General features: G+C 42.2%; 3 protein-coding genes across 3 annotated transcripts; all 3 read left to right on the top strand.

The window, feature by feature from the left end:
- The first annotated feature begins 1,344 nt into the window (after positions 1-1,344).
- On the top strand, positions 1,345-6,032 carry LOC4324525 (glutathione hydrolase 3). Its single transcript, XM_015763202.3, has 6 exons — positions 1,345-1,993; positions 3,638-4,156; positions 4,240-4,475; positions 4,562-4,826; positions 4,911-5,048; positions 5,485-6,032. The coding sequence occupies exons 1-6, from the start codon at positions 1,520-1,522 to the stop codon at positions 5,755-5,757; spliced, it is 1,905 nt and encodes a 634-aa protein (XP_015618688.1). The 5' UTR covers positions 1,345-1,519; the 3' UTR covers positions 5,758-6,032.
- Positions 6,033-7,156: 1,124 nt separating this feature from the next.
- LOC4324526 (glutathione hydrolase 3) lies at positions 7,157-15,088 on the top strand. The gene is made up of 6 exons (XM_015774093.3): positions 7,157-8,077; positions 12,655-13,173; positions 13,263-13,498; positions 13,593-13,863; positions 13,965-14,102; positions 14,683-15,088. The coding sequence occupies exons 1-6, from the start codon at positions 7,616-7,618 to the stop codon at positions 14,935-14,937; spliced, it is 1,881 nt and encodes a 626-aa protein (XP_015629579.1). The 5' UTR covers positions 7,157-7,615; the 3' UTR covers positions 14,938-15,088.
- Positions 15,089-15,864: 776 nt separating this feature from the next.
- On the top strand, positions 15,865-20,338 carry LOC4324527 (uncharacterized). Its single transcript, XM_015783910.3, has 11 exons — positions 15,865-16,017; positions 16,570-16,654; positions 17,402-17,598; positions 18,082-18,164; positions 18,310-18,355; positions 18,450-18,506; positions 18,599-18,653; positions 18,725-18,825; positions 18,913-18,976; positions 19,085-19,218; positions 19,639-20,338. The coding sequence occupies exons 1-11, from the start codon at positions 15,952-15,954 to the stop codon at positions 19,825-19,827; spliced, it is 1,077 nt and encodes a 358-aa protein (XP_015639396.1). The 5' UTR covers positions 15,865-15,951; the 3' UTR covers positions 19,828-20,338.
- Positions 20,339-20,684: the final 346 nt, after the last annotated feature.

The following is a 20,684-nucleotide window of genomic DNA, read 5'->3' on the forward strand; positions in this document are numbered from 1 at the left end:
GATTCCTGTGAGTTCCTAAGTGTGAAAAAAATATCAAAAAATAAAAATAAAAATAAAAAAGTTGCACATCTCTCCTTTGCACTGGTTTGGAGAGAGAGGAGAGGAGTGGAAAAATTCTACAGGTCACATATTACGTCCATTTGAGTTCAATTTTTCTATGGTTGGTTTTTGTGTGTCCCTAAGCGTGAAAAAAATATCAAACAAATAAAACAAAAATAAAAAATTTCGGCCGGGGGGGGGGGAGCCAGCTATTCTGGCGCCTAAAAAGGACCATTTTTAGAATAAGTTTTTTTAGGGGTCTATTTGCGAAATAAGTTTTTTAAAAGGACCAAAATGTGAAAAATCCAGAAATCTGCTTGCAATTCGCAAAAACCATAAATACTAGTACTACTTACGGAGTACTCCGTACTATGTTAGTAATAACTAACCCATAAATTAAGGAATAACACATATCAACCGTTTAATTAGAAAATGACAGAAGGTGCAGCAAAGAGAAGCTGAGACGCATGGATTACCAACAAGTCATGCCCCTGGACCGGAGTAGTTGACACTTGACAGCGACAAATTGCTGAGACGCGATTACACCGACTCTGGTCGTCTCACTCGCCTCGCCAAGTTGGTTGGTCGCTCCGCTCAAATGGCATGTCTAATTCGTAGCTAAAAATTATTATATTGTGGGATGAGGTATATTTATAGCTAAAAGTTGCTATATTTTGTAATGGGTAGTATATTTTAGCCTTTAATATTTTTTTGCGGAGAACTGTTTGAGATCAATAAAAGTTTCATTTATTAAAAAATAGGGAAATGAAATTAAAGGCTAAAATAGTGATAGCCAGACGGAGATCCAAGGTGCTTATCAGATATTCAGATGCTGGGTTTTCTAAGCATAAATAAACGTAATAAATATCAGTCCGTCACAACTCTGAAAGAATCTGTTTTCCTGATTCTGCCAATGGTTGCTGCACCATCTCACACACACCACGCCACAATATTCTTTGCATCTGCATATTCTTTTCTCTGTTTCTTCCTTGCAACAAAAATAATACTAGTAGTACACATTTGAGAACTTGATGTTTTGACACTCAAGCAGATTAATGGTCAGAGTTCAAATTTTTTTTTATCCATAGTCCCTCCGTTCTAAAATAAACCAATCTGAACGTAAGGTATGTCCAGATTCACTCTAATGTGTTAGAATTACTCTTGCCATCCAATCAGTACAGTTGCGTCAAGCATTCAACTTCTGAATTTCCATCTGATAAGTAATTACTACTCCAGCTTTGAGTCGTTAAAAATATAGTACTAGAAACAATCCAAGTTAGAACAAGCTCTATAGAATCATTGGCCAGCTGGACAGACAGTCACTAAATATAAATATCCAAGTGTCTCAAGCACACAAGCCACCCAACACCACAGTGCGACAAGCTCTCGCCAAGTCGCTATCCAAGAAATCCCTCCCCTCTCTGTCCTACCTTGGAATCCCCACCAGGATCTCCGGCTATCCGGCGGCAGCTACCCAGCCATGGCCGCGCGCGGCGGCCTGGAGAACCCCCTCCTCGGCGGCGGCCCGGTTTCTTCTCAGGGCAGTCGGCGCCGCCGCCCGTGGACCGCGCTCGCCATCGCCGTGGCGCTGCTCGCCGTGGCGTGCGTCGTGCTGCTGCTCCTGAGCTCGGGGGGAGCGGAGCAAGGCGGTGATCGGAGCAGGGTGGTGTCCGGCGGCGGCGGCGGGGGCGTGGGGCTGAGCCCGCACGAGGTGGAGGCCGGGGTGGGCGCGGTGGCGGCGGACGACGGGAGGTGCTCGGAGGTGGGCGCCGCGGCGCTGCGCGCCGGCGGGCACGCGGCGGACGCGGCCGTGGCGGCGGCGCTCTGCCTCGGCGTGGTGCACCCGATGTCGAGCGGCGTCGGCGGCGGCGCGTTCATCGTCACCAGGGACGCCGCCTCCGGCGACGCCGTCGCCTTCGACGCCCGCGAGACCGCGCCGGCCGCGGCCACGCCGGTGAGTACGTTACTCCTCGTCACCAACTAGAGCGCCGCAGTAAAAATTAAAAAAAAAAAGAAAAAGCAAAACTTTTTTTACTGCAATCCTGAGTGCATGACATGTGGGGCCCACGGCCTAGTGCGATGCGCTGGTTGGGTACAGGTCACTGTCTGGTGGGCCACGCTTGCTTACGCAAATGATAGGCACCTGACGTTCCTCTCCAAGTCCAATCAGCAATCCTGTTCTTTTCCGAATGGCTTTATATTGCAGTTTGCACAAAAACCACTGTACTTATCTTTTTTACTCCTGATTAACTATGGTTCACTCGGTATCTAAGCTGACCCTCCCTAATATTTCCGTATTACACCACATTGTTTCATTTTGTTTAGCGAACGGCATGTCTCGTGTAAAACGTCACCATAGCTAGAAGACATAATCAGCATTTGACTTTGAGTTTTTTTTAGCTCATTGCAAATTCATTTCACTGAGAGGCATGCCTCTGTGCAAGTGTGCAATGTGCATTGCATTATCAACTACAGCATGATCCGTGATCTGATCCCAAAAAAATGGTCATTTTCTGTAAGACACTGTGTTTCACATGGGCAATCAGCATGGTCTAATTGATTTGGTTGCTTCAACATTGGTCTTTTTTTTTTCTGCACTTTGCGATACTCCTACCAGTTACCCCATTGCGGTTGCCAGTTGGGAAGAAAGGTTCAGATTTTTTAGATAATAATAAAATACAGGTTCAGTTGTTCGGGTTGAATAAAAAAGACAGAATTTGTTCAGACTCGATCTAGATTTGTCATTTTCATCTCCTCACATGCTTCACGAGTTGGTTGGCATGTAGGGAAATGTTTATGGTGTAACAGTGTAGATTCCATCGCCACAATTTCATACAAATAGTTTAGTATGGTATGGTTCATCTTCATTATTTATGTTGCGTTCTTTTGAGCAACTCTATACAACAACTTTCTTATTTTTCGTTGGTGCATTTCCTGAACTGCTAAACAGGCTAAACAATGTGTTTTTTGAAAACTTTATACATCAAAGTTTCTTAAAAAATAAAAAAAATCAACTCTCTACTTTTTTTAATAATTAATACTTAATTAATTATACTCTAATTCCTCTTCTCAGTTTTACGTACAGGTGAAAAGCTCAAGCAAGTTACACATACAAATGCAACCTTAGACCTTTCTATTTTCAAGTATGATGTTTTTTGTGAAGAGCATAATTAAAAAGTGGAAAATTAAATTTTAATTATGCTCATACATATTTTTTTAGATAATGAAAATAACATCTGGTCGTTACTTCAAAAGATGCTACAACCAATTATTACAAATATTGTTCACTCAACATTGAGCTCATAGAAGCTAACTATGATTAGACAAAAGTCTAACACTCCAATATAGTAGTAAAAGGAGAAATACATTTTATTCAATTCTATTTGTAAATCTCCATCTGAAGTTGGTGAAAATTCGCATGACCATGGACTCCAAATTTCAGCATTAAAACTCAAAATTTAAGATAAATTATGTTCTTAATTCGATCAAACTGAGAGGCACTCAAAAAGGATGTTCGAGCCAAAATTCAAAAATAGGAAATTGTTACATTTGATTTCCCAAAATGACATGCTGAAATGGTGGTTTTTGTGTCTGACAGGACATGTACGCGGGCAACCCGACCTCCAAGTACAAGGGCGCGCTCGCCATGGGCGTCCCCGGCGAGCTCGCCGGCCTCCACGCCGCGTGGTCCCGCTACGGCAGGCTGCCGTGGAAGGACCTCTTCGCGCCGGCGATCAAGCTAGCGCGGGACGGCTTCACGGTGGTGCCGCCCGTCGCCGGCGCGCTCAAGGAGGCGGAGCGGGACGTGCTCGCCGACCCGGGCCTCCGCGCCGTGTTCGCGCCGCAGGGGAGGATCCTCGCCGCCGGCGAGGTGTGCCGCAACCCGGCGCTCGCGGACACGCTTGAGGCCGTCGCCAGCGGCGGCGTCGAGGCGTTCTACGGCGGCGCCATCGGCGAGAGGTTCGTCGCCGACGTGCGGCGCGCCGGGGGCATCGCGACGGTGGACGACCTGAGGGCGTACAAGGTCGAGGTGAGCGACGCCATGCGCGCCGACGCCATGGGATACACTTTCCTCGGCATGCCGCCGCCTTCCAGCGGCACAGTCGGAATGGCTCTGGTCAGTATCAAATTCCCAGTCAATTTCGATTATTTGTTCATCCCTCGATCGATCCATATCAAACTTGACATGATTAATCGCAGGTTTTGAACATCTTGGATGGATACAAATCGCTCGAGTTCTTGAAAGGGTTTCTTGGCGTGCACCGGTTCATCGAGGCGCTGAAGCACATGCTGGCCATCAGGATGGCTCTCGGCGACCCTGACTACGTCAACGTCGCCGGCAACGTCTCCCAGATGCTCTCGCCGGCGTTCGCCGACAAAATCCGGCAGCGGATCGTCGACAACACTACGTTCCCTCCCAGTTACTACTTCCCAAAGTAATTCTCATCTCAGAAATGAACGTTTCTTTCAGAAGTTAGCTAGAGCAGTTTTAGTGATGAGATTTTGGTTTTTGTGTGATCAGATGGAGCCAGCTGAATGACCACGGGACGAGCCACCTCTGCGTCGTCGACGGCGACCGGAACGCGGTGGCGATGACGACGACGGTGAACTCTTACTTCGGGGCGCACGTGCTGTCGCCGTCGACGGGCATCGTGCTGAACAACGAGATGGACGACTTCTCCGTGCCGGCGGAGCGGACGCCGGACCACCTCCCGCCGGCGCCGGCGAACTTCATCGCTCCGGGAAAACGGCCTCTCTCCTCCATGACGCCGACGATCATACTAAAGGCAAGCATATAGTAGTAACTACTAACCATTTCGCTGACGCTGACGAGCTCGCCGATGCTGACCACTGCAGTGCTATCTGTGCAGAACGGACAGCTCGCCGGAGTAGTCGGCGGCAGTGGCGGGACGAACATCATCGCGACGGCGGCCCAGGTGTTCGTGAACCATTTCATCGTCGGCATGCACCCGCTCGCCGCCGTCCAGCATCCCAGAGTCTACCACAAGGCAAGCACGCATGCATCAATTAATTACCTTAATCTCGTCGATTAATAAACAGCAATTAATTAATTACTGGGAAACTCAATTAGGATATCTCTCACTTTTACATGTCGCTTTAAAAAGTTATCAAAAAAATTTAAAAAAATTAGTAGAAATAGATCGTTATATAATATGTCACCTCACAAATAATACAAATTCAAATTTAACTTATACAATTAAAAAAAAATAACAAATTTGACTATAAATAGAACACATTATGGTAATTATTTTTATTTTTTTCGAATTGTATATGTCGAATTTTAATTCACATATTTGTGAAAAGATATATTGTATATTGATCTATCTTGACAAATTCTTTTAAATTTTTTTATAACTTTTCGAACGGACATGCACAAAAATCAATCTCATAATTACTGTCTGGTCGGTGGTATATATAATGCAGCTGGTGCCGAACGTGGTGGTGTACGAGAACGAGACGGTGGTCGGCGGCGAGGTGATCGAGCTCAGCGGCGAGGCGAGGGAGTTCCTGCGGCGGAGGGGCCACCGGCTGAGGAGCACGGGCTCCGGCGCCGTCTGCCAGTTCATCGTGCAGGACTTGCTGGCGCCGGTCGGCTCGGCCGCCGACCGTCGGCAGCACGGCGGCGGGAACGTCTTCCACGGGATGCTCACCGCCGTCAGCGACCCGAGGAAAGGCGGCAGACCTGCCGGAATGTGATGGCGCATGCATGGCGCGCCACGGCATCGATTAGGCCCCCGTTTAGACAGCCGAAATTCTTACACGATTCATGTGAAAGCTGAACAAGTTTATATGGAAATTCTTCAAAATTTGTACAGCAGTGGAACGGCCGGCTGTGGCGCTCGAGCACGGGGCAGCCATGGGTGGTTTGGTGGAGAAGATGACTGGAGGTACATGAGAGGATGAACGGAGAAGATTGGGTATTTTGGTCCCAAAAATTGAAAAATACAGCCAAGGGATATTTCAGTTTTCAATGTTAGTGTCATATTTTTCAATTTCAACATGTATATAGGCAAATAGTAATGCCAAATTGTAAAATTGCAAAATTTATAATGACGTGATCAATTTTTTTTTAAAAAAAATCAGTTTGTCACAACTCTGAAAGATCAGAGCTCCTGATTCTGCCAATGGTTGTTTTCCCAGCTGATTCTGTGATCAAGCTGCCGCTGCGGCTACGCAGTCCACTGCTTGCCACACTGTCCACACCATAATATTCTTTGCAGGTGCAGATTATTTTCTCTATTTCTTTCTTGCAAAAAAAATTATCTGATATTTTGTCACTCTTAAGAAGATCAACTGTCAGAATTTAAATTTTGTGATCTCATAAATCTGACAATAGTATACACATCTGTAGACCTGTCAATCTGCTGTGTACTCTGTTTCTTCTTTACTTACAAGAAAAAGGTAATTCCTGCGGCTTAATTTGGAAAGTGATATCCCAACAACAAGTAGCACTAAATCGAAATATTATTTTAAAAAAAAATCTGATGGGTTATTGCTTTTGATGAGTTAGAATCACGCCATTGAATCAGTACAATTGCGTCAAACATTCAAATTCTGAATTTTCATTTGATTAGATCTCTCTGTTCTAAAATAAAACTATTTCTATCACTTAAACTTATCCTAAAATAAAACTATTTTCCACCTATTCTCCCATCTTAACCAAATCACAAGTCACAAGTCATTTGATTAGCTCTAAAGCTATTTCTATCACTTCTCAACTTGTCCCAAAATGGAGTATTCTCCATTTTATCTCTACCTATATTTTTTTCTCCTCACGAATCATAACTTTTCCTCAATATCCACTCACTTTTTTAATACCGATGTGTAGGGTTGTCAACGAGCCGAGCTCGAGCGAGCTTGTCTGCCTAGGCTCGAGCTCGATACAAGCTCGAGCCGAGCCTATAAAATGTTCAAGCTTTCTGATAGGCTCGGCTCGAGCTCGACTGCCGAGCTTGATTTTTAAGTAAAACAACATATATTTGAAAGATAATCTTTAAAAATATAATTAATTTTTAGTTCATCATATTAATATAAGAGGAAAAAAGAATAAAATAAATATATGATGTCAATATAAGCCATACAAATAACATATTTGATCTCCTAATTTATTAAATAATAACAAAAATCATATATTACTAAGCTCGTTGGAAGCTCAAGCTCGGCTCGACAAAGCTCGCGAGCTTATAGAGAGGCTAGGGCTCGGCTCGTCAGGAGCTCGAGCTGAGCTCGAATCGAGCCTAGGACAAGCCGAGCTCGAGCAGCTCGCGAGTCTCGAGCTTTTTTGACAGCCCTACCGATGTGTCCCGCTCTATAACTGTTATATATTTTCTTTTTGTACGAAGGGAGTATAATTAAGAAAATAGTGAAAATATCAAGTACAATAGGATCTGTAGAATCATTGCCCAGTTAGACACACGATCATTATAAAAATCAAGCGTCTCATTGACAAGCCAACAAACGCACAGTGTGACAAGCTCTCGCCATCCAAGAATCCCTCCCCTTCCTGACGACCTACCTGCCGATCGCCACTACAATCTCCGGCGATCCGGCGGCCATGGCCGCGCGAGGCGGCCTAGAGAACCCTCTCCTCGGCGGCGGCGCGGTTTCTTCTCCGGACAGTCGGCGCCGCCGTCCGTGCACCGCGCTCGCCATCGCCGCCGCGGCGCTGCTCGCCCTGGCGGCGTGCGTCGTGCTGCACCTGAGCTCGGGCGGCGATGATCGGAGCAGGGTGGTGTCCGGCGGCGGCGGGGGTGTGAGACTGAGCCCGCACGAGGTGGAGGCCGGGGTGGGCGCGGTGGCGACGGACGACGGGCGGTGCTCGGAGGTGGGCGCCGCGGCGCTGCGCGCCGGCGGGCACGCGGTGGACGCGGCCGTGGCGGCGACGCTCTGCCTCGGCGTGGTGCACCCGATGTCGAGCGGCGTCGGCGGCGGCGCGTTCATCGTCGCCAGGGACGCCGCCTCCGGCGACGCCGTCGCCTTCGACGCCCGCGAGACCGCGCCGGCCGCGGCCACGCCGGTGAGTGCGTTACCCGTTACTACTCGTCACCAACTAGAGCACGCAGTAAAAACAAAAAAAAAAAACTTTTTCCCGGAAATTTTGAGCGGATGACGTGTGTGGCCACGCGCCACGTGGCCGGCAACGAGACCTCCGTTAGAGCAAGTTGAATAGTACAGCTCACTACTAGCTCCAATATATATATATATATATATATATATATATATATATATATATATATACATACATATATATATATATATATATATATATATATATATCTATATATATATATATATATCTGTGTGTATGTATATATATATATATATGTATATGTATATATTATATTATAGTCTAATAGCCAATTTATACAATAGTTTCTTTATATACTATTAATATACGGTCTCACCTATCATACACCCACTATCTCTTGGAGTCTGTACTGCAGCTGGCTACAGATCTATAACCCGCTGCTCTTTTTTTTCACCTTTTATTTCATTAAAATTAAAATATATCTATACCTGCTCTTATAATATTAGGGATTTAAAGCGATTCGGTGGTCTGGCGCATGTCACTGTCTGGTGGGCCACACCTGCCTACGCAAATGATAGGCACGTGATTCTGCTCACCAACTAACGGCCCCATCCGGAATAAGTGAAACGGTATATTTACAAACGAAAAATAATTTATGAATAAAACTTTTATATACGTGTTCTTAGTGATCTAAAAGCAAATGCTGTAAAATAAACTTTGATGAGAAAACTCCAAAATCAACTCTAAATTTAAGGTTGAAATTTTAAATTTTGGTTGATAAGCATAAGTGAAAAGACGGGGCTGTAAAAGAACAGCAAGAAAAATTTCACATCAGCAATTCGAAGTATCCCTATCAGTAAATTTTGAAAAAAGAATTCGAAATGTCTACATTGCAACTTTCAAAAAGGGGTTAATTGGATCATGTTATTACAAGTTTACCAATTTTTTTTAAAAAATATTACTATTCATAATATCAGCTGAATATCACTAAAATTTTACAAAGTTAGAATCGTTCTCTCATGTTTTCATCTTCTTCCTTCTTTTCTTTCTTCTTCGCCTCAGTAGCCACTGCATTATTTCTTTTTCTGAATAGAGCTATTGTTTTTTTCATTTAGAAAGGTTGTCTCCGTAACTTGTTTATTTTGTGATGGCATTTGACAGCTATTAAGGCTGTGTTTGGAGGTATGACACGCAAAACGATGAAACATTTTAGCCTATAATTTATTATGTATTAGCTATAAAGAGCTTAAAAATGATTAGTATGATTTTGTAAAGCAATTTTTTTATATATTTTTTTAAAAACGATAAATAAGAAGTTGGTGACTTGCACAAAATAACACAACCTAAATTGAACCCCGCTTCATTTAGTTTAGCAACAGCATGTAAGTCACCATATCTAGAAACATGATTGGCATTTGACTTTGATTTTTTTTTTTGGCTCATTGCAAATTCCATTCCATTCATGGAGAGGCATGCCACTGTACAAGCGTGCGATGTGCATTGTCGACTACCCCGTGGTCCATGATCCTAAAACCACATTAAACAAAAACAACACATTGTAGGTCGCTTAGTAGGTAGTCCTTTTTTTTTTTAGAGTAAAGTGTATGTTAAATTTGTAGTTGTGTGTCATCTAAGTCCCTAAACTCTTAAAATGCATATCCAAATTACAGAACTTATTACAGGGTGTCATTTAGGCCTCAAATCGCCACAACCCCTTCAGGATCTTACATGGCGTTGACGTGATATGTCACACGGAATGACGTGACATCATTTTGACTGACAAATGGGTCACATTTAAAACTTTTCTTTTTTTTCTTCTCTTTTTTTCCCTTTCTTCTCCTTTCTCTGTGACCCGAGCAGAAGAAAGGAAAAAAAGAAGAATGAGAAGAAAACGAAGAAAAAGAAAAAGAAAAAGAAAAGAAGAAAAGAAAATGAAAATGACACGTCACGTCCATGTGGCATGCCACATCAGCATCACGTAGGATCTTAGAGGGGATGTGCCGATTTGGGACCTATATGATACACTTTGATAAATTCTAGGACCTGAATATGCATTTTGAGAGTTTAGGAACCTATATAACACAACCCTACAAGTTTAAGAATCGCTAATACACTTTACTCTTTTTTTAATCAAGCTGTGATTTTGTAATTCAGAATTATTCAAGCTACAACTCTGCTTCAGTCTTCAGAACTATTCAGAAATGGACATTGATTATATTATTGAAATAATTGTAGATCGCTTCAGAAAATGTCCATTTCTGTAAGACTCTCTATTTCACACGTGCAATCAGCATGGGCTAATTCATTGGTTGCTTCAAGGTGGTCTTTATAGTTTTTCTGCACTTCGCGATTACCATACTGCAGTTGCCAGTTTGGGAAAATGAGTTCAGTTTCTTTAAGATAATAAAATATGGGTTCAGTTGTTCACACTGAATAAAAAAGATGAAATTTGTCCAGATTCGATCTAGATTTATAATTTTCTTCTTCTCACATGTTTCACGCGTTGGTAATTCCTATTAGGCGGGTGATCGCTCCTCCATCCGCCCAGCGATCACCCCCCTGCCTCTCTCCTATACTATGTACTCCTCCCTCCTCTCCCCCCCTTCCTCCTCCCTTTCTTCTCTTTCTACCAAAGTACACCACACAATTTTTTTTAAAAAACAAAAGTTAGAACAATTTATGTATAGAAATACTCTCTCTCTCTCTCTCTCTATATATATATATATATATATATATATATATATATATATATATAAATTGAATTTAAATTCAAATTTGAATTGGGCATGTAAACTTTTGACTTATAAACTTTGGATCTATAAACTTTAGGTGTATAAACTTTATATGTATATAAATACTATATATATAGAAAATATTTGAATTCAAATTCAAATTTGAATCGGGTATATAAACTTTAGGTCTATAAACTTTAGGTGTATAAACTTTAAATGTATAGAAATACTATATATGAAAAATATTTGAATTTAAATTCAAATTTGAATCAGATATATAAATTTTTGACTTATAAACTTTAGTTCTATAAACTTTAGGTATATAAACTTTATATGTATAGAAATACTATATATATAAAAAATATTTGAATTCAAATTCAAATTTGAATCGGATATATAAACTTTTGACTTATAAACTTTTGGTCTCTAAACTTTAGATGTGTAAACTTGAGATGTATAAACTTTAGATGCATAAATTTATTAAAATAGGAAAATAATGCGGTGCCAAAAAAGGAAACCAGGTGGAGGGGGCTACCTGATCGCTACTAGGTAGGTAGGGTGATCGATCGCCCATTAGAACTAGCATATCTCCGGGAAATGTTTTCGGTATATATAACAGTATAAGGTCGCCATTTGTGTATAGTTTGTTATAATATGGTTCATCAACTCCATTGTTTAGTACTTTCTATGGTCCCTGTCATTATTTGGACTTTTGGAGCCTTGGAGGGACATAGCACCTTTGATATATAGCAATGATCATGTTACTAATACAAAGCTGTAGTTTTACGAGGAAACCATGTATGATGTTTTTTCTTCTTTTGAAAACCATAGCTAAAAGGATAGGAAACCAATAGATTTGGGAAAAAATATCTGAAATTACTTAAAGAAAATAGTTGTGCTCATGATGTATGATCTTGTAAAATTGGTGTAATTCGGTACAACAACTTGCATAACATTAACTATATACTCTTCCCGTTTCAAATTATTTGTCATTTTAAATTTGTTCTAAGTTAAACACTTTAATCATTGACTATAAATTTATATAAAGTTGTGTAGCTAAACATCAAAAATTTATATTTTTGGATTCACCATAAGAATATTTTTATAATATAGAATTCATATATTGTTATTTGTTAACTTTCACGGATTCTTAAAAATTAATGGTTAAGGATAAACATGTTTAACTTAGAACAAACCTGGAACAGTAATTTGAAACAGAGATAGCAACACCTTGGGGGATTTGTGTGAACCAGAGCTGAAATTGTCCATTAGGAAATTTCTTTCAAGTGAGAATTTGCATTAAAAGAACTGAACAGATCAGTTCCACAATAACAACGCATTTTGTCGATAGCACATTTGCAAGTGTTTATGAAGCAAAACATTTTTTGATAATGCACCATGCGCGCGTTGCAAGTGCTAATTCTATCGATAGCATTATGAAGCAAAATCTGAGAGCATCTGAATTTGCCATTATTTGGGCAGTTCTTATGGTTACACTGAATTTGCTTGTGTAAACTTGCTAAGAAAAAAGACGCGAATATTAGGGAATGATCTAATATCAAATAATTAAAAGGGGTGAGGCTTCGAATCTAGGTTATTTAGCCTACCACCTTGTAGAGCTAGCCGGAAAACCTCTGGACGTTTCTCAATTGTGTAAACTTGCTGCTAGCTGAGTTTGCTGGTCCAAATAAAGGTAGATTATGTTCTTAATTCGATCGAAGTGAGAGGCATCCGAAAAAGGATGCTCGAATCAAAATTCAAAATATATATGAATTTGTTACATTTGAATTCCCAAACATGACAAGCTGAAATGGTGGTTTTTGTGTCTGACAGGACATGTACGCGGGCAACCCGACCTCCAAGTACAAGGGCGCGCTCGCCATGGGCATCCCCGGCGAGCTCGCCGGCCTCCACGCCGCGTGGTCCCGCTACGGCAGGCTGCCGTGGAAGGACCTCTTCGCGCCGGCGATCAAGCTGGCGCGCGACGGCTTCACGGTGGTGCCGTACCTCGAGATCGCGCTCAAGAAGACGGAGCGCGACGTGCTCGCGGACCCGGGCCTCCGCGCCGTGCTGGCGCCGGAGGGGAGGATCCTCGCCGCCGGCGAGGTGTGCCGCAACCCGGCGCTCGCCGACACGCTCGAGGCCATCGCCAGCGGCGGCGTCGAGGCGTTCTACGGCGGCGCCGTCGGCGAGAGGTTCGTCGCCGACGTGCGGCGCGCCGGCGGCATCGCGAAGGTGGACGACCTGAGGGCGTACAAGGTCGAGGTGAGCGACGCCATGCGCTCCGACGCCATGGGCTACACCTTCCTCGGCATGCCGCCGCCGTCCAGCGGCGGCGTCGGGGTGGCTCTGGTCAGTATCCAAATTCGTCCCAGTTAAATTCTGATCATCTGTTCATTCCTCGATCCATCCAAACCAAACTTGAATATGATTAATTCCAGATTTTGAACATCTTGAGCGGATACAAATCACTCGAGTTCTTGAAAGGATTTCTTGGCTTGCACCGGTTCATCGAGGCGTTCAAGCACATGCTGGCCATCCGGATGGATCTCGGCGACCCTGACTACGTCAACATCACCGGCAACGTCTCGGAGATGCTCTCGCCGGCGTTCGCCGACAAACTCCGGCAGAGGATCGTCGACAACACCACGTTCCCTCCCAGCTACTACTTCCCAAAGTACAACTGATCTCAGAAAATGTACACGTTCTTGTTCTTGCAGAGATCATACCAGGAAACATTTGGATTGATGATATTACATCTTGATCATCAGATGGAGCCAGCTGGATGACCACGGGACGAGCCACCTGTGCGTCGTCGACGGCGACCGGAACGCGGTGGCGATGACGACCACGGAGAACCACCTCTTCGGGGCGCACCTGCTGTCGCCGTCGACGGGCATCGTGGTGAACAACCAGATGGACGACTTCTCCGTGCCGGCGGAGGGGACGCCGCCGCCGGACAACCTCCCGCCGGCGCCGGCGAACTTCATCGCTCCGGGCAAACGGCCGCTCTCCTCCATGACGCCGACGATCATTCTCAAGGCATGTAGTTACTAACAATTTGGCTGACGACGCTGTCACGCTGATCGAGCTCACCGTCGCCGGTGCTGACGACCACCATTACTGTTTGTGGCTTTGTGCAGGACGGACAGCTCGCCGGCGTCGTCGGCGGCAGCGGCGGGCCGTTCATCATAGCGACGGTGGTCCAGGTGTTCGTGAACCACTTCATCGTCGGCATGCACCCGCTCGCCGCCGTCCTGAATCCCAGGGTCTACCACAAGGCAAGCATCAGTTAATCGATTAGACCTAATCTCTTTGATTAACCAGTACTCCCTAAACAGAGTATAAGCTGCTTAGATTTTTTAATTAAATTTATTTAGGTTTAACCAATTTTACAAAAAAATTTAATGCATCTACAATATCAAATTAGGTTCATTAAATATATTTTAATACTCCCTCCGTTTCAGGTTACAAGATATTTTAACTCTACTTAAAGTCAAATTGTATCAAATTTAACTAAGTTATAGAAAAAATAATAACATTTTCAACTCAAGACAAATTTATTATGAAAATATATTTAATTATTAATTTAATGAAACTAATTTGATATTATAAATATTACTTTATTTGTCTATAAACTTAGTCAACCTTAAAATAATTTAATTTTGATCAAAGTAAAAAAGTTTTATAATCTGAAACGGATGGAGTAATATATTTTTTTAATTAAAAGTACTGCTATTTTTTATATAAATTTTGTTAAACTTCAAAATAATATAATTAAAAAAAATAAAAATAACTTATAATATGATAAAAACGGAAGGAGCAATTAATTAATTACACTATGGTGGTATGTATATGTAGCTGGTGCCAAATGAGGTGGTGTACGAGAACGTGACGGTGGTCGACGGCGAGGTGTTCGAGCTCAGCGGCGAGGCGAGGGAGTTCCTGCGGCGGAGGGGCCACCGGCTGACGAGCACGGACTCCGGCGCCGTCTGCCAGTTCATCGTGCAGGACTTGCTGACGCCGGTCGCCGCCGCCGGCGACGAGAATGTCTTCCACGGGATGCTCACCGCCGTCAGCGACCCGAGGAAAGACGGGAGACCTGCCGGGATGTGATGACGCATGCATGACGTGTCACGGCGCCTATTAGGCCTCCTTTTAAACCACCGAAAATTCTCACAAGATTCATGTGAAAAAGTGAACATGTTTATATGAAAAATTCTGCAAAAAAATTGTATGATTTGAATTGAGTGAAGAGTGACCGATCCGAGCTGGTGCAGAAGATCCCGTGGAGTAGGCTTTTTCCACGTGTCGCTGCATGCAGCTGTCGTGCTGTCCTCGAGCCAAGATAAAGGTTGGTACACGTCAGCTACGCGGCGAAAATGGTGGAGCACAGCAGACGGCACGCAATAGCGTGGGATAAGAAGAAATCGGCAATCATTTCACACAATCAAATTTTTTTTTAGAGAAAAGGCTTTGCAGCCCTGCTTCTATTGAAAGCAAAGAATCACACAATCAATTCACTGTTAATATTAAGAAAAAAAATGCTTACAGTGCATGTCTGAAACACGCAGACAGACAGACTATTGTGGAGTACAACCTGATAATCAGACACATGTTTGGAACACAAAAATTTGACAAACTTTACAGGTTTGTTTAGTTTCTAAAAAAAGTTGAAAGTTTAAAGAAAGTTGAGAGTTTGGAAAAAAAGTTAAAAATTTACAAGTATATGTAAATTTTTAATGTGATATGATATGATAAAAAGTTGGGAATAAAGAGAAACTAAACACGGCCTACACAAAACAGTCCAAAAAAAAATATTTGGCAAAATTATTTCGTTGGAAAAGCCGATCAAATGCGACCAGAATCAGAATCATCTCTTCTCATCCATTTGCAATATCAAAATCACGGTGATGCCTATCCTGCCACCACCGCTGAACTCGCGGTTACTCGCCAGCGTCGCCGGCCCGCCACGTGTACGGCTCTGATTGGACCGCCCTACCACGAGTCAGAAGAGGGGAGAGGAGCAAAGAGAACAACGACGAGACGAATCGTTGGAGAAGCGAAGCGACGCTACTCGACCCAGCGTCCACGGCGAGCGCCCCCCGCCGGCGACGGCGACGGCGAGAGATGCGGGCCCGAGCCGCCGACCACCTCGAGGCGCTCTCCCTGGAGATCGAGCGCAAGCTGCAGAAGGTTATATCCTGCCCCTTCCTCTCCGCATTCCGGTTCCTGCCCCCCCCCCCCCCCCCCTCATCGTCTCGTTCTTTCATTGATTTCCGGGAGGGTTGGGTTGATTCGTGCTGGTGGTGTCCTGGCCTGTTTCTGTTGATTATTGAGCATTTCTTGGCCACCTTTTTGGGTTCTTTGCGATTAATTTCGGTTTGGAGTGAGGAAGGTGTTTTTTTTTGTTTGGATTTGTTTTTTCTGAATCAATGGTTTTTTTCGAGACTGTTGTTCTGTTGGGAGTTTTCAGTGTTGAAGAATATACGATTTTGATTTGTTTTCCACGTATCAGTTAGAGAAATTTGGGCCTGTTTCGTAATCCCAGAATTTCCCCTTTTCGAATGGCGCTAAGTCGATGGCAATTACCGCAGTTACAGAATCGAAATTGGTTCTCCCGTTTTCTTTTCTCAAATTCTCTACCGAATTAAAGATTACTTTATATGATCTCGAAACGATACTGATAATTTGAGTGGTTTGGATAGGGCAGGTGGCACTGTTTCACTGGTTGTTGCTTGCGTGTAGGCTCTCAACTCCAATTCGCAACGTCTTCAGCTGCTGCAGCAGTTGTTTGCTGACATCGCATTGAAGGTGGATGACCGCGCTCGAGGTGCCATTTCTTTCATAGCTTCAGATGTTAATCAAACTAATGCTTTTTCGTCATGTGTGTATTTGTGGACAGTAATCATGAGATTGGCACCAAGTTTGTGGTAGTTTTACCTAGAGTTTGAACCTTTGTACTATTTTTTTTTTTTTGAAGGAAGGCAAAAGCATTGCCTTCCTTTGTACTATGGTTTATATCCATTCCCTTGTTTAACGTTTTTGGCGGAGAACTAACAATTCATTGATGTCAGCCAAGAGTTAAAAACTAGTTCTTTCCCTTGTCACTTTCACTATATTTTGCTTTTCAAAAATCGTTTACCAAGATTGGCATTACTTCATTTTTATTCTAGGAATCCATCTTAATTGTTTATTTTATATGCATCTGTAGATTGAAGTGTCTAAAAAAGTTGGCTGTTTTGGCATGCACTTGCTAACTAGGGAAGTACTGCATACACCATCGTTACTGTGCACACCTGCATCACAGGAAAACATGATATTTGACTTAATTGTGCATAACAATAAGGCTATACTTTAATAGAAATTCAATCCATTTTTTCTTTTAGATTCAGAGTATTGAGTTTTGGTTGCTTGGATTCTTCTGACAGTAAGAACTTTGTTGTTACATTAGTATATCACTTATTTTCTGCACATGCTCTGTCCTTACTTCCTTTTATGATCAATGTTTGGGTCATAATACTACTCAATCTTGTTACAAGTGTTTTTGCTATGTTACATACTTATTTCTTTTTAACAGATGTGATTTTAAGCACGAACGATGATGGTATTGCTCCAGTAGATGAGCGAGAAGATACCCGGTTGTGCTTCTATGAGATTCTTGCTAACCATTTTGTTAAAGTACCTGAAAGTGGGAGGCGTATACTTGACTTGATAGTGCAACTCTGGAGCCAGTCTTTTGCAGCGAACATATTTGCACTTCTTTTCCACAGATGGGTATATATTAATTCTTACAACCTTATATGTTTAGAACATGCAATAGGTTGATTTTCATAACCAATATAAGTACAAACTCAATCATGTTCACAAGAAGTCATGTTTTCCATTTCCAGTAACGTTTAAGGAATTTGTTTAACCAGTACCTCAGTGAATGTGCCTTTTACCTTTTACTCCTTGCTATATGTTCCTCTGAATGAGCTAATGTCTTGGTGGTTTTAAGTTTTCACTTTTGAGTAATGTATATATGATCTCAAAAGGAAAGATAATCTTACTGGGGAATTTGTATCCCAGCATCAAGCTTATACTGCCCATTGTTCTGGCCACCATTTACTGCAAATAGCTAGTTAAACAAGCTAAGTACAGAATTCTGTAAATGCTAGCTGTAATTCGCTTATTCGATCTTGCATACAAGAATGCTCCGGATTGTATTAGCCTTCATCTCTATTTCAGTTTGGTGAATTACTAGTTCATCATTTGCAGTTATTCGAAGTCCCTCTTGATGGGAAGGAAGTATCACTGAGATACAGCTCTGCTCTTGTCCAAGGAGCTACTAATGTTTTTTGGTATGATGGCACCCATAAATTTGATCTGTTGACTGAGAAAGTTATTACTGCAAAATATTTCTGCTAACAGAGGGATTATTGCACTGATGTTCCTTTTTTTCTTGCCTGAAACTTCCATAGATCTGATGGAATTACTTTTTGACAGGATTGACATCCAAACCAATACAAGACACTTTCTCTCATTATATAATGTAAGGATATATTTGGTTTCAGTTGCTCAAATTTCGTTGAAACTGTGATGTATGTGTTTTAGTAAAATCAAAACATGCTTGCTTTATTAAACAGTATCTCCTTGAAGAGGTTGCTTTAGTCCCAGATCAACTGAGTAAGATATCAGTACAGGTCACTCCCTATTGACATTGAACTCTGCTATGAGTTTTCCTAATAAGCATGTACGATAGTATTTGTTGTCATTAATTTGATGTTTTGAACAGGCTGGTAGAGGTCTTTTCCTCCTCCTCTCGAGATTTATGCTGTTCTATGATCAAGGTATGTTATTTTTCTCCACGTTCTTGGTCCCAATTGTTTGCTATTGAAGTGATCCAAGTTTGCATGTGCAGATCACTTGCTTGCAAGTTTCCTTGAGCATTTTCCTACTTTTCCAAATTCTTTCTTGGTTGGTGGCCCTGCAGATTACTATGTAATTGAACTCACTGATCAGGTTGTTCTCTAAGTGAAGTATCTTCGGTGTTCTCATGACATGCTAAAACTTCACCTCAAACTAAATCGTGTGTTCTTTGTTTTTCAGCTCCAGAAACTAAAAGTTGAACCTGTGCTTCTGCATTACCTCTCCCGCTTGACCATCCTTCAAGGTATAGTTATTCAGATTTCAGACACATTCCAAAAGTAATCCAAGACTTTTTGCATCTGTTTCTCCACTGAAATGTAAATTCTTCATTCTGAAAAAAAAAATCATCCAGGATTGGAATTGAGGATGAGTACAAGCACTAGACTGAAGGCTTGCCTTTACAGCTTCACTTCTCCTGGAGGTCCTACCTACCCTACACGAGCAGTAAGGCATGCAGCCTGGAATACACTGGATCTGCTTTTTCCTGTGAGTACCATTTTCTTACCTTAACTTATTTGAACACTCGCTTCGATGGTTAGTTTGAAATTCTCAAATATTACCTCCGCGATGTACCATCACAATCGATTTATTTCAAGCATGTGTGCTGATGATCACTGTGATGCTGTTATACTGGACTTACTGTGTTGATGCCCTGCGGTTATGGTCACCGATGATTTCCTGCTGATGGAATCCCATGCATATATTTAGTGAATATGCAATTCTCTTTGAGGATCATATGTTGTTTTCTCTTCTTCTCTTCCCTTTTCATCAATAAGCAGCAAGACATGGATATCTCATGAACCATCTTGATCCATTTTCACAGAGGGTTGCCATGACTATTCTATTTGAAATTAATGTGAATACTTGTTGAGTTATATAATAATTTTGACTTATGTCGCGCTACAGGTTGGCCGATATCCAAGGCATGTGATAAGCCTGTTCTTTCGGCTTCTCTATCCGTGGTACTGGCCTTCCTCTTGCTGGAACTTTATTATGACTTGCGTCAAGACTGTCTACTACTACATCCTCAACCTAATTGTCTCAAGCTGGGAGAACATGAGACGGCCCAACCACCAAAGGATGCATAGGGACTGAAGAAATGGCAGCCAAATCAAAGGCTAGCAATAGCATCTTGTGTTGTTTTTGTTTTCCTTTTCTTTTTTGTTTTCAAGGGTAGCCTGGTAGCTCTTATGTTTGTTCAAATAACATTTGCTGTATAAATTTGTCTGTTTGTTATGCTGTTTACACGGGGGATGGAGTGAGAAAAAAAAAGTAATGCAAGAGAAAAGAAAGGGAAGCCTGCAAATTTCATCAGACTTTTCAGATAGGAAATTACATTGTTCAGATTTAGTATATGTCAATAATCAATGGCCGAGATTTTAGGAAGAGTCTCCATAGAGTCCCTTTTGCAATGCAGTGCATGGTCTGTTGAGGTAGTTGAGCAGCAAATGGCTAATGTGCAGTTTGTACCTTGTGTTGTAATACAACTAAGGGTCCAGGCAATGAATTGCTTAGGACCTCTGCACTGTAGCTGCCATGAGCAAGAGTGAACTGTTTATCTGTAGTCTGTACTGCACATAAATAGATGATTGTCTCTGTTTTGTTTTGTTTGTTTGTTTTTTTGGCAAATGCACAAGAGACCAATAATACAACTATGCTTTTGGCCTTTCTCTGGAAAATATTCTAATTGTTTGGGCTACGGCTTATAAGCTGAGAAAAATAAATGAAGCAACCAAAATTGATTTTAGGGTAAAGTTTTTGTACTTCCACAAAAATTAAGGCCAGAAAATAGAAAATGATGAAACATCTAAATTAATTCTAAAATTTAAATTTGGCTATGATTCATAAGTTGAAGGCGGAACACTGTTTCGTCCCTGTTCTGTTTTCACTCCCTCTTGCCTCTTTGTTTGTAACTACAAATTTTCAGTTCAGTACTCTTCATATTCGCATGC

The sequence above is a fragment of the Oryza sativa genome, chromosome 1 (assembly GCF_034140825.1).
Source record: "Oryza sativa Japonica Group chromosome 1, ASM3414082v1".
Taxonomy (NCBI): domain Eukaryota; kingdom Viridiplantae; phylum Streptophyta; class Magnoliopsida; order Poales; family Poaceae; genus Oryza; species Oryza sativa.

Bases quoted from the DNA above. Each gene is read 5' to 3' on its own strand.
- LOC4324527 (XM_015783910.3), top strand. From the start codon at position 15,952: ATGCGGGCCCGAGCCGCCGACCACCTCGAGGCGCTCTCCCTGGAGATC. The intron at 18,165-18,309 runs GTATGATGGCAC...ACTTTTTGACAG, and splicing joins GGAGCTACTAATGTTTTTTG to GATTGACATCCAAACCAATA. The intron at 18,826-18,912 runs GTTGTTCTCTAA...TTTGTTTTTCAG, and splicing joins TAATTGAACTCACTGATCAG to CTCCAGAAACTAAAAGTTGA.
- LOC4324526 (XM_015774093.3), top strand. From the start codon at position 7,616: ATGGCCGCGCGAGGCGGCCTAGAGAACCCTCTCCTCGGCGGCGGCGCG. The intron at 13,499-13,592 runs GTACAACTGATC...CTTGATCATCAG, and splicing joins CCCAGCTACTACTTCCCAAA to ATGGAGCCAGCTGGATGACC. The intron at 13,864-13,964 runs GCATGTAGTTAC...GGCTTTGTGCAG, and splicing joins CGCCGACGATCATTCTCAAG to GACGGACAGCTCGCCGGCGT.
- LOC4324525 (XM_015763202.3), top strand. From the start codon at position 1,520: ATGGCCGCGCGCGGCGGCCTGGAGAACCCCCTCCTCGGCGGCGGCCCG. The intron at 4,157-4,239 runs GTCAGTATCAAA...GATTAATCGCAG, and splicing joins GCACAGTCGGAATGGCTCTG to GTTTTGAACATCTTGGATGG. The intron at 4,476-4,561 runs GTAATTCTCATC...TTGTGTGATCAG, and splicing joins CCCAGTTACTACTTCCCAAA to ATGGAGCCAGCTGAATGACC.